The sequence below is a fragment of the Glandiceps talaboti genome, chromosome 22 (assembly GCF_964340395.1).
Source record: "Glandiceps talaboti chromosome 22, keGlaTala1.1, whole genome shotgun sequence".
NCBI lineage: Eukaryota > Metazoa > Hemichordata > Enteropneusta > Spengelidae > Glandiceps > Glandiceps talaboti.
Genome location: NC_135570.1, coordinates 12,950,322 through 12,964,690, shown reverse-complemented (window position 1 = coordinate 12,964,690; position 14,369 = coordinate 12,950,322). Strand labels below are relative to the sequence as shown.

Below are 14,369 nucleotides of genomic sequence, written 5' to 3'. Positions count from 1 at the left end.
TATTCTATACTATATTATACTATATACTAGACTATGCTGTATACTTTACTATATATACTGTACTTTATACTGTACTATATACTTGTCTTTACTATATACTATACTATACTATACTATACTATACTATACTATATACTAGACTCAGTATATACTATACTATGCTCTATACTATGTACCATACAATACTATAGTATACTAAGCTATATACTAGACTATGCTATATACTGTACTATATACTACACTATACTATACTATACTATACTATACCATACTATACTCTACTATATACTAGACTATGCTATATACTGTATACTGTACTATATATTATACTATACTATATACTATAAACTATATTATACTATACACTATACTATACAATGCTATATACTAGACTATGTTATATACTATATTCTGTACTATATACTATACTATACTATACTGTATTGTACTATACTATATACTATACTATACTATATACTAGACTACATTATATACTATACTATGCACCATATACTATACATTGTACTATACTATATTATACTGTACTGTACTCTACTGTACTATACTATACTATATTATACTGTACTATACTATACTAGACTAGACTATACTATATAGTATAGTATACAATACTATACTGTATTATACTATACTATACTAGACTATACTATATTCTGTACTATATATTATACTATACTATATTATACTATACTATGCTATACTATATTATGCTATACTATACTATACTATATACTATATACTATACAATACTGTACTATACTATATACTAGACTATACTATATTCTGTACTATATATTATACTATACTATATTATACTATACTATGCTATAATATATTATGCTATACTATACTATACTATACTATATACTATACTATACTATACTATACTGCACTATATACTAGACTATGCTATATAATATATTCTGTACTATATACTATACTATACTATACTATACTGTACTATGCTATACTATACTATATACTAGACTATGCTATATAATATATTCTTTACTATATACTATACTATACTATACTGTACTATACTATACTATACTATACTATACTATACTATACTATACTATACTATATTATACTATACTGCACTATATACTAGACTATGCTATATCATGTACTATATACTATACTATACTATACTATTCTATACTATATTATACTATATACTAGACTATGCTACATACTGTACTATATACTGTACTATATACTTGTCTTTACTATATACTATACTATATACTATATTCTAGACTATTCTATACTATACTGTACTATATACTATACTATACTATACTATACTATACTATACTATACTATACTATACTATATACTAGACTACACTATACACTATACTATGCTCTATACTATGTACCATACTATACTATACTATACTAAACTATATACTGTACTATATAGTATACTATACTATATCATACTATACTATACTATACTCTACTATACCATACTATACTATACTATACTTTACTATATACTATACTATACTATATACTATACTATACTATAATATAATATACTATATACTAGACTGTGCTATATACTATATATTGTACTATATACTATACTATACTATATTATAATATTATCTCGTTTTATTTCCTCTAGATTTTTTAAATTCGGAATGCTGCAATTGAGTGTTGACCTATTTGTCTTTTAAGTTTATGTTTCGCTTCTGTGCTATGATTGGTCTTTTTGGATATAATTGATTTCATATCTCATTGTCTGCTATTACGTCCCAGTGTTTAGTTATTGCATCTCGTAGATGAGATCCGTTAATATAGAGACTCTATGTTGTGTTGAAGACCAATGGGATCTCATTTGTGGGTGTCCAGCGAGATATGTCTCACACTTGCACAAAGTGTATCATCACATGGCATCAGAAGCTACTGTATGTAGTTCCTGAAAATTGGATACTAGTCACTTTACATGTGGTATGTACACACATACTTTGCAGTCTGGCGCAATGCAGTCAGTTGTCGAAGCACTTGACTCGCCAGTTACACAAACAATCGACTATAGCATTCCAAAACCACCACCTGTGCATCTCCTAAAACTATTATGTGATTCTCACGAAAAACACATTTAAATTTAAAGGAGAATTCTACACACAAACATGCATGTGCATTGGCTCTTGGGCATCACCCGAAATAGCCGACATTCCATGAACTGGAAAGTCGCATTATTGAAATCTACACGGATAAAATATCACTCTGGACACATTTCAGGGGTGGCGTTTTCATGATATTTTGTGGCACCCAAGTTGAACTAAATAATCTGAGTGAAAAAATAAACCAAATACATCCAACTTTCAAATTTTCGTTGGAAAGCTCAGATACGGAAGTAACATATCACAATCTACAAATGTCAACGGCACCAAAAACACAAAGTATTGGATATCAAAACTCATTCCAATATTTACACAGGTAATACTGCCGCCCGAACTCAGTCTTCAAAGGGTCCATTAAGGGTCAAACGATCAGATACATACGAACATGTAGTAACGAAAAAGAATTTCAAAAGAAAATTAAATTCTTCACCTGGAAACTGGCGAAAAGAGGCTATAATGAAACAGAAATAAATACTAGTAACCTGAGTCCACTATCATAATACTGGCATCTCTATTTGATGAACAATACAAGTAAACTCTGGGCAAACAAATACGGAAATACAACACTCCTCAATACTATACTACACTACACTACAATACACTACACTACACTATAATGTAGTATAGTATATACTATAGTATAGTATAGTATAGTATAGTATAGTATAGTATAGTATAGTATAGTATAGTATAGTATAGTATAGTATAGTATAGTATAGTAAAGTATAGCATAGCAATGTATAGTATAGTATAGTATAGTATAGTATAGTATAGTATAGTATAGTATAGTATAGTATAGTATATAATAGTATATAATAGTATAGTATAGTATAGTATAGTATAGTATAGTATAGTATACTAGTAGTATAGTATAGTATAGTATAGTATAGTAAAGTATAGTGTAGTATTGTATAGTATAGTATAGTATAGTATAGTATAGTATAGTATAGTATAGTATAGTATAGTATAGTATAGTATAGTATAGTATAGTATAGTATAGTATAGTATAGGAGACCGATTTTTGAATTAGAAGACCGACACTTGAATTAGAAGACCAACACTTGAATTAGAAGACCGACACTTGAACTAGAAGACCAATTTTTGAATTAGAAAAATACGATCGGGTCGACAAAAACTCACTGACCTCCCCCCTTTGACCTCTGGCGCTGAGGGAGTCCTTGGGGGTTGTCGTCCTGACAGATCGGGAGGTTTTTTGTTTCTATTAAGGCAACTTTTAGGTTATTCATAACCTTTGAGGTAATATTTCCCAGCTTTGAAAAGCTAACGTAAATGTAAGTTTTAAATGAGTTTCCCATGTCACATAAAAATGGGCCCGTAAAATTGGTACAGGGACATTATTAATATTGCATGTATAGTATAGTCACCGGTATGTCAGAGAACTTTAGGTGGTCATACCTAGGGTATAACAGAAACTGGAATCTGATGAGATGTGGTGATTTGTAGTGTCAATGACATGACGAGTAGAACAATTTAGATTAATTTCATTTATAAACTATCTATGAAAATTGCCATTACGAAACCTTCAAGTTTGCCCCAAACTGCAATATAAGTAAAGCATTGATTGTGAAACAGCCAAGCATTTACATAACATGTTCTGTAACTAGTGTGGTAGCTAGGTAATACATGTATATGTATATGTATAGTTATGTTTGAAGTTATAAGTAATATTAAAGAATTCATGTAAGAAACAGGGACAAGAACAAATATTGACATGTACCACATTTCAGACAAGGCTATATGCCATTGTAGAAAGGATGTTTTTCTTCAATCACAATTTAAAACACTATGACCACACAAAAACACAATAAAACACAATATCCACCTAAAGTTCTCTAACATACCGGTGACTTTATTATACATATATTAATGCCCCTATACTAATGTTACATGTCTATTTTATGTGATATAGGAAACTCATTTAAAACGTACATTTACGTTAGCTTTTCGAAGCTTGGAAATATTACCTCAAAGGTTATGAATAACCTAAACATTGCCTTAGTATCTCAAGCAAAAAACTCCATATCTGCCAGGGGGAAAACCCCAAGGACTTCCTCACCCCCAGAGGTCACTCATGCATTCAACCAACAATCAGATGCACCAACAACCTTTTTACTGTCATAATGGTATTAAACTTTTCTTAAATATTTTCACCCTATTCTAATTTGAGATGATATTGTCTTTTCAAGATGTGAAATGTTTGCCAAGATAGTCTAAAATTGCCTTAATCTCCAAATCTCCCCTACCAATGATACTACCATTAGATGTGCTGACCTTTATTACATGTATATAATGATGCCATTTAACTTTTTAAGAACATATTTCAACCCTTAGTGTAAGTTATAAAGAATAGTTTCTGATACTTGCTGTCTTGTAAAGCATGGATTAAGTTATTGCTTGAAGGGTCTAAATAGTGTAAATATTGGCTATAAGAGTAAAATTCCTCCAGGGCTTCTAGAGGGAGACTCCCTCAGACCCCCGCCCCCGCATGAGGTGGACATATCCCAGTCTCAAGCTCTTCCGCTCTTACTGTCAAGATGCTATTAAAGTATATTTCAAAAGTATTTCAACCCTATGTAGTTGTTTTTTACATGTTGGTGTTGTCTTGTAAGGCTTGGAAATTATTGTCTGAAAGGGTCTGAATAGTCTCAAAATTGAGGGAAAAAACCTCCAGGGGTTCTAGGGGGAGACCCCCTTGGAACCTTCCCCCCCCCCCCATGAGGTGTACACATCCCAGTCTCAAGATCTCCCCCTACCTCTTACTGTCAAGATCCTATCAAACTACTAGTATATTTCAAAAATATTTCAACCTTATGTAGTTGCTTTTTACATGTTGGTGCTGTCTTGTAAAGCTTGGAAATGATTTTCTAAAAATGTCTGAATAGTCTCAATATTGACTTTTCAGAGTTAAAAACCTCCTGGGCTTCTAGGGGGAGACCCCCTAGGACCCCCCATGACAGCTGTACATATTCCCTTCTCAAAGCTTTCCCCCTACCTTAAACTCCTTTTCAAATATATTTACCCTGGGTAGTCAATAATTATAATTATGATAGTGCTATATAAAAACCCGGGATCTTATAAAGTAGATGCAAGACAGTCAAGCAGTCCACACTGAGTCACGATCAAAAAATACCTGTCACTCATGCGAATATCATATATGGGGGGGGGGGGGGGTCATCATGTTTTAGAATTAAGTGATAGGGGGGTCAGCCTGTTTTGGGTTTTACAGATAGGGGGGGTCAGTGACTTTTTGTCGGCCCGATTTAAGAATCCACCGCCCCCCCCCCCCCCCACCCAGGCTGGAGAAACTGACCGGTCCCTAAGAAAAGCTGAGAAGGGCTTGTTTCTAGGAATCCAATGAAAAGATGATTGAAAGGAGGAAAAGGAGAGGCAAAGAAACATGAATTCAAAGATGATTTTTTATTTATATACTTTTTTAAATCGACCGACCGACCAAAATTTTCCATGGAAAAAAACAAAAACATTTTTAAACATTAGGATCACCCCTACACACCAACCTTGGTGACACCAGGTCGAATAAATAATAGTGGGTGTCTTTGCGATTTCTTAGCTTTATAATGTTATTCATGTTTTTATCAGATAACATCTCTAGTTGATAAAGTTTTAAATCAAAACTATCGTCTTCTCTGTCTCTTTGTAGCTTACCAACTTTGAATTAATTAGTGCACAGCTAATATCCTTGATCAAACTGGTAGGCTATTTGGCAAATTACTAGTAACATATTTCCATAACCAGTGTAAATATCTACTAACTGACAAATGGTAATACACCAACCGTTAGTCGGATTGGTAGATGTCAGTTAGTGAACTATAATACTTTTTAAGTTAACGTGAATGTTGGTGGCGCTATACTACTGAGAACGCATGAACGTCCGTATAAAACATCTTGGTAATATAATTTTGTGTACAATGTATCTGGATGCGTAATTACCAAGTTGCGGCAAACATTAAACGCAAGACGCACATAAAGACCACCATGCAAATAAACAATAAACAGAGGATACATTGCATTTATTAATCAAACGTTAATACATGTCAACACAATATACTAGGAAATTCCCTTTCCCTGTCTATCTTTCTGTGTAAAGACTTTTTAAGTTTTACTGTTCGTCACCGTGGTCTCTGCATGGACGTACGAGTGGGGTGGGGTGCACGGGGGTGGGGTGGCACAAACAATAATTACGTAATCAAACGCTATATACATAATATATAACTGTCAGTCAGTCGACGTAGGAAGATTACGCAGTGGGGTTTGACCTTTACTTGCACACGACAGCGCATGACAGAACTGGTAACGCTCATGACTGTACCAGACACAGGAGTTGCTAATGATACTCGCAACGCATAGATCTGGTACTCGAGTAGTACATGTCTGGCACATTCAGGTCACCTTTAGACTTTTTGTCGCTGTGGATCACGGGATATGTGATGAGCGTGGCCGGCTGAATCCATATCCCGGGTGCTTCGCTCAAAACATCGAATCTTTCGGAGAAATTGTCTACCCGGATGCGGAAGACAGTTGCGAATTCGGAAGACAATGACTGTAAAGAAACGATGGTATATTTCTAAACATGGGCAAACAATACTTGCAGAATAATGTAACAGGTTAAACAAACATCTATTATGGCAAAGAAAAGTTACACTGATAGCTCTGTCATCAATAAACTTACTTCATTCTAAACCTGGAATTCAAGAGAAAGACACCAAGATGCAAGCGATACAATTTTGTTGAATTTATCATGTACCTGCCGGAGCCTGTGGGGTGTGCGATGGGACAATATAATTTATGACAACAAATGGAAATACAAAGGCATTCTACTTCAATACAAGTGAGCGGTGGGGGGGGGGCGCTGTTTATGCCTGGCCTAAAACCTTTTTTAATCCCTCGATGTGTCTGAGCAAGTGTATGGTGTACGGGCGCGGAAAGAAATATTCATACATAGATAATATAATAATAATGTTAGTTTTTACGTAGCGCTTTCCAACGTATTGCTGAAGCTTTCTCAAGCGAGACAACAAACATACGTAGCAACTAAGTAATGTCACTGAGTAAAGTATTTCGCAAGTTCAAAAGTTACATTATTTACCAAATTTACTTACCAACATACATTGTGTTATTGTAGTTAATTGGATCTTTGTGTGTTCCACTGTACTCTGGATGCTTTCAGGACAATTTATAGGTAAGATGGCCCCGTTAAAATGTATCATAGACTAGCGTTCCCCGATACAATTACATGTTACAAATACAAAGTGAACATGAACATCGGGACACCACATTGAATAGTAACTCGCAACCACAGTTCCCGTTTTAATAGAAACGAGCCGCTTTTTTCACGTTACCCGACAAAGGGAGGGGGTACTCGGTTGGGTAATGAATATAAGTGTACCCCGGTGAATTCAAATTACAAGCACAAAACATTGCACAAATTATGAAGAGTAAAATTTCTACATGCTGCCTGAAAAAGACTGAATAAGACTGAATAACTGCAAATTTAAGATTGCAATAATATATATATTATTTACTTGGCCCTGATGATGTATGCAGGAGTGAATTAAGATTGAACTATAAGCTGTTACATATCCAACGTGCACTATAGGAATGAGCAGAATTTACGGTAGTTACTAGTATGCAGTTTACATTCAGTGTTTGGTCCAGTAGCTTCCAGAGATTCGTACGTATACGCCACTGCAAGTATGATTGTTAAGCTGACGATTCGTCGTTGGTGGCGCTCTCCCACAGCCAGTACCCACACAAATGACGAATTTTCCAGGTCTACATTTCCGTATCATCGTTGAGTTACACCACTTCGAGACCGAAATGGGTTAAAAGGTACAACAATGTCTTATGAATTAACTTCGGCCTATTTGTTGATTTAAAAATTCCCTTTATATAGCATTTCCTTCTTCAAGTTTACACAGATTTATTGATAACAGACAAGCTGCACACTTGAAAGAAAAATGAGAAAAACACACGTTTGTCTGAAGCGGTGTAATTTACAACCTGGTCAAATGTAATGGTTAACAATATCTGAACTCTGTTCTGTGTTGCCATAACAGAATCGTCCTATGTTCAAGGCATATTTACCCTTCTTTTGTAATGATTCAATTTTTAAATAAAACTTTACAGACAACTGTTACGTAATCATGTTCCAATCAATAACCCAACTAAAGAAATGTTCTATGGCCGATGTCACCTTCAGGAACGAAACGCTTTCAGGCTATGAAAACTCCCATTTCTCCCCACCCACTTTATTTTAATGCTTCATCGTGGTTTAATATGGATTTCTTTTCCGACATCTATATCGTGTCCGATATGACAAGGACAATATGGTGTCGCATTACGTTTTTATGACATTTATCACATAAGGAACTCATGACAATAACTGGTAAATATTATTCAGAAATACATGTATGAAGTGGTAATGGTTAATATAGTTATGGCTAGCCCACTGATATTCATCTTTTGTGTGTATGTGTGTTAGCAGGTGATCTAATATCTGGCTTTGAACGGTATTTACAGCTAAAATAAGGTAACAGCCCCCCCCCCCGAGAGTGTGCGCATAAAAACGGCTATTAAAATAATTAGCAGCCAAATAGGCTTTTAATTGCTTACACAACTCAATAGACCGTCCCTTCTGGAAAATCAAGAAAAAATATAGAAAATAGCTAGTAATATAACCAATAACTTAAAGGCCAAAAGTTTACTAAAAGGGAGATTTTCAGGAATTAATTCAACAACCCCGTTCGACGTTCATGAAATCTTACACTTTCATTTTCGTTTAGCTCGGCAAATGATAAAACAAACATTCAAGTGCAAGCAAGTGTATCAATCGAAGGTGACGTGATAAATAGATCAGACAGTCGAAGTTAATCAGTGGACTCCTGTGGACTTAATTATTTATATTTACGATAAAGAAATACACAATTCAACAGCAACTAACCTAAAAAATCTAGTGACACTAACCGTCATTACGGACAAAATTTAAATATAAACATAAACATGCAATCAAAATTATATTACATTTTCCTACATATACATATTCACTTGTCTACTAATTAAGCTAAAATGTATAACTGGGCGACCCGTGTTGGTTGCCTGGGGTAAAACAAATGTTGCTTATTTGTGTAGGTATAGACGTTGTGCAGGTGTACAAGCATGTGTCCGTGAATAAGTACAACTGTAAACAAATCGATCACAAACTCACTTCTTACAACATAGACAAGAAATCAATAACATCGAAAACCCTAGGATCTCTGGTGACACAGCAGAAAAAAAATCCCGTTTTCGACAGCACCATTATGTACAGGGGGTAGCTATAGAATTCTCGACTCGGACATTGCAATATATCAACCGAGAATAGTTAGTATTTTTACGTGAAAAATCATAATCTTGAACAACTGCGGACGTACTGTCGTTTGAAAATGTAAAATAGGAACAGGTGTGTACATGAATAACAACGGTCCCTCAATCTTAATTCATCGAAAACTAGTTAGTGACTACCTGAGAAATAATGTTAACAACCCAAGGAATCCATATAATAGTACACCTGAGTAACACCATGGATGTATCAATACATCCATAGTAAGATCTAGACACAGTACTTTACTTGGAATTCTCGCTTTGTACAGACAATCTCCTTCGCATCATGGCTGACATTGTTGGATCTTGGAAACTTGAAAGTCAAGAGGGAGTCGCAGACCTCGCCAAGTTTATGGAGCTCTCGGAGGAGAAAACGAAATTCTTCGAAGGGATTAAACCATCGCTGGACATCACTAAAACGGGCAATACTATCCTATTCAAAGTCAAGTATTCAGATACAGTGCCCGTTAAAGAACACAAAATACTAGTAAGTGCACAATCTGATCGAAAATATGAGTTTTAATTAGTGTTGAATACGTTGTTGCTAGGTAACTACGCGTCGTTTGCGATCAATTATCAATATATATATTTACGACGTGTTGGTTTACACTCATACCTCTTATTTAGTGGTCTAGCTGATATTTACGTAATTCACAGGCTTCAGGCTAAACAGTCAATTGTTTGCCAGTCTTCAACATTTCGAACAAAACCTCTCTTGCACAAAAAGTTGTTCAATTTTCCGGGTGGGAAGAAAAATAAGAGAGAAGGCCGTTGACTATGATTGATGACAGTAAAAGCCGATTTCGAAACGCCTCATATAAGGAGTGTCATCAGATTATCGGGGGGGGGGGGGGCATACCTCCAGTTGTTTCACTGCATAATCCAAACTTTTAATAAATGTTTGTTTTAAATTTAAACACGAAAACTACATTCCGGGTTGACATTTTCACCTAAAGACCATGATGGAATTTGAGTTTTCGGAATCCCTCCCCATCTTACTAAGTCCTACGACAAAAAGATCGCCAACGTTAACAACACTAATGACTATGATCATATGTAAACTGAAATGACTTCTGTACGCAATGTTGATCACTCTCCCTTCTAACCCTATCTAAAATGAATATACCAGATTATAAGCTTCTAACCTCAAGAAACTGCCTAATAACCAGAAACGATTAATTATGCAAATGACTCATTCCAATTAAAACATATCAACAAGCTTTAAAGAAAAGTGCATTTTGTCATAGTCAATAACTGTAAAAAAAAATCAAAATGAAATTTGAAGATTGATTAAGATATTGCCAAAATACCGAAATAATTAAATAGCAAATGACTCTATATAAACAACGGCTGTACATCGTCAAGCTAAATCCTCAGTCACGTGGGCCATGTTGTCGTTAATGTACATATATAATATATATATGTTTATTATATATATATATATATATATATATATATATATATATATATATACTCTCCTTAAAAAATCATTAATTCCTGTAAATTAATAGTTACTTCACCAGGCTTTGCTGTACACGTACACTGTGTCAACAGTAATACACGTGTCGAATTATATAAGATTTGAAACTTGCATTCTTATGGTAATATCCAATTACCAAAAATAATTGTATGCAAAGTACTTAATCAAATTTATCAAAAGATACATCAGCACGCTCCATAATGCATATGTGCATTGTTATTGTCAATGTCTTATACAGGCAGACAAATTATATATAAAATTTGAAGACTGCATTAAAATATTGCCTAATTGTTAACCCCCCCCCCCTTAATTATGCAAATTACTCATTAATATTAAAAGATACACAAGTACAAGTACGCTTTTAAGGACATTTGAGCCATGTCATCATCAACTTGTTTGTCGAATTACATGAAATCTGTAGCGTACATTCATAAGATGTTGTCTAATTACCAGAAATCATTAATTATGCAAATGATTCGTTAAAATGAAACGTTACGTGTATGTATGTATGTATGTATGTATGTATGTATGTATGTATGTATGTATGTATGTATGTATGTATGTACTATGTATGTATGTATGTATGTATGTATGTATGTATGTATGTATGTATGTATGTATGTATGTATGTATGTATGTATGTATGTATGTATGTATGTATGTATGTTCTACCAGTGTACTTTTAAAGTAGTGACACTATGTAGTCATATCATCAAGTTATTTCAACATGAAGATCACTAATTTTGTTTTTATTTATATATTTTTGTAGTTGGATCAAGAGTTTGACGTACTGAATGAAGCAACCGGTGAGCAAACAAAGTCCGTTGCAACATTGGAAGGCAACAAGATAGTGGTCAAGCCTGTCGTGGAGACACCAAAGTCAATATTTTCAACAGATGAAGTAATTGACGGCAAGTTTGTGGTCACCATGACAACAAAAACTGGTGTTACCTGCAAGCAATACTTTGTGAGGGTCTGAACAATAATCGTCTACATCATTTGATTTTTTAAAATGACACCACTGTCTGTCTGACACTTATGACGACTCTGTGATGATGTCACATACACAACTTTTAACTTTTGGTAGTTTTGAAAATAAAGTTTAGACGTATGAGAACTGTTATTGATTGTGAGTGTTAAATTTATCACAAATCACGTCTCTGGTACTGAATCGACTCGAAAACATTGCGGTCGATGCCCTAGAAGTTATATTTATATACCATCAGTCGAGGACTGGGCTTGGACAGTGGGTAATCGATCAATATTTTGATCACTAACTAGTACAAAGGACCAACCGCTTGTTCAGGACGCTACGTGGTCCTCCAAGAAAACATTCAGCGCACGAACTATTAGAGTGTACTATAGATACATTTATTTTGAATAAAACAGGTTTGTTCCTTTAGTCACGGAAAAATTATAAGTAACATCACCAAAAACTTTGATTTTTTAATTAATTTACTTAAATGGTCTGTTTCTTTTAATCTTCTATAAGCCTAGGGAGGGTTATGTTTTAGTGGTGTGTGTGTGTGTTTGTTTGTGTGTGTGTGTGTGTGTGTGTGTGTGTGTGTGTGTGTGTGTGTGTGTGTCGCATTTTACTTTGACTAATTTTTTCATCACCATAACTTTGCATTATTTTGTGATTTTGGTATGATCCCACTGGTGCCACCGGTTTCAAATCCTACTGCTACTACATCCCACCAGTGCCCCCATTGTAAAGTAACGTATCAAATCGATGAAATGTAGTGAATTAACAGTTAGTTGTGGTGTGAGGAGAAGAGCGGGAGTCTCACAGTGGGTAATGGGGAACAGCTTTACAAGACATTGGGGACAATGGCTTAAAGTAGAGATGTTGACCCCAGTCCTGAGGTTTCCAGTTGTGTACCCATCTAGTCTTTGGGAGTTCTGGCTTTCAGCTCAGCTTCAATTAGATCCAAACACAACATTTCGAACATACAATATGGTAATAGTGAAAGTAGCCAAATTATTAATATCACTGATAACTTAAATGCCAATAGTTCCCTAAAAGGGAGATTTAAGGAATTAATGCAACAATCTCATTTACACACTTGCACACTCATTTTGACCAAGCTCGGTACCAGACAAAACAAACATTCAAGTACATGTATAAGCAGTGTACCAATCACGTGTGGCGTGATAAATATCAAACAGCCTAAGTTAGTCATTGAACTCCACCCACATGGGGCCTGACTTAATTGATTAAATTTACGATTAAGAAACACACAAGTACACAAAAAATACCCCCTCCCCCCCAAAAAAAGTCAAATGACACTAAATATGACAGACTTGAAAGACAACATTAATTTTAAATAGGAACATTAAATATGTAACTAAAATTACAATACATTTTCCTACATATACATATGCACTAAGTTAAGCTATAATAATGGGGACCCATGTTCGTCGTCTGGGGGTAAAACAAACGTTGCTTTAGAAAGAAAGAAAATAGTGCGCTGCATATAACCCGACCGACCCTAGTTTAAGCCCCCCATCCTAAAAATTGTTTTCATGTAAAAAGGTAAAATCATGGTAAAAACTTACTTCTATTTCCGTGTAGACCTTCATACCTTTGCCTCATCCGAAGTAACTTTTTAAAAAAAAATCGTATTCAAGAGAAAAATCAGGTCTTTTTAGACTGTAACAGTACAGTCTACATACTTAACATTCATTTACTCCGTTTACACCTCACCATCTTCTACGGAAGTATTGTGACCGTTGAGTATCATATAGTGGGGTCGAAATAATTTTTAAAAATTAAATGACATCAAATGAAATTCCGCCCTACCTATCCTATTTCTGAAGTCATGTTATCGGAAACAAATATTGTTTTTCATATGGCTTTATTTGTGTAGGTATAGACGTTGTTGAAGGTCTACAAGCATTTGTGATATTAAAGTACAACTGCAAATAATTGTTGCCTAATGGGATCACAAACTCACTTCTTACAATAGGGCCATGGAATCGATGACACAGCAGAAACAAATCGAAGGCACCACTATATATAGGGGGTACCTACTTAATTTTGGACTTGGACATTGCATTCTTAATATATCAAACAAGAATATTTCGTGTTTTTACATGAAAAATCATAATCATGAACAATTGCGGACGTACTGTCATTTGAAAAATGCAAAATAGCAACAGGTGTGTACATGAATAATAACGGTCCCTCCATCTTAATTCATCGAAAAATATTTATTGACTACCTGAGAAATAATGTTAACAACCCAAGGAATCCATATAATAGTACACTTGAGTAAGACACGGTACTTTACTTCAAACTCTCGCTTTGTACAGACAATTTAATTCGCATCA

The 14,369-nt window shown here is 34.5% G+C and overlaps 2 protein-coding genes across 2 annotated transcripts in view; both read left to right on the top strand.

Moving 5' to 3' along the window:
• Nucleotides 1–9,842: 9,842 nt before the first annotated feature.
• Nucleotides 9,843–12,015, top strand: LOC144452062 (fatty acid binding protein 1-B.1-like). The gene is made up of 2 exons (XM_078143073.1): nt 9,843–10,043; nt 11,806–12,015. Exons 1-2 carry the CDS (start codon nt 9,843–9,845, stop codon nt 12,013–12,015), a joined length of 411 nt encoding a protein of 136 aa, XP_077999199.1.
• A 2,353-nt stretch (nt 12,016–14,368) lies between these two features.
• The window catches only part of LOC144452061 (fatty acid-binding protein, liver-like), a 1,632-nt gene continuing 1,631 nt past the window's right edge, over nt 14,369 (top strand). The window contains exon 1 of the mRNA XM_078143072.1: nt 14,369. This exon is cut by the window's right edge and continues 200 nt beyond it. Within this exon, the coding sequence (XP_077999198.1) occupies nt 14,369 (1 nt within the window).

Coding starts and splice junctions, on each gene's coding strand:
- LOC144452062 (XM_078143073.1), top strand. CDS start 9,843: ATGGCTGACATTGTTGGATCTTGGAAACTTGAAAGTCAAGAGGGAGTC. Junction 10,044..11,805: donor TTAAAGAACACAAAATACTA/GTAAGTGCACAA, acceptor ATATTTTTGTAG/TTGGATCAAGAGTTTGACGT.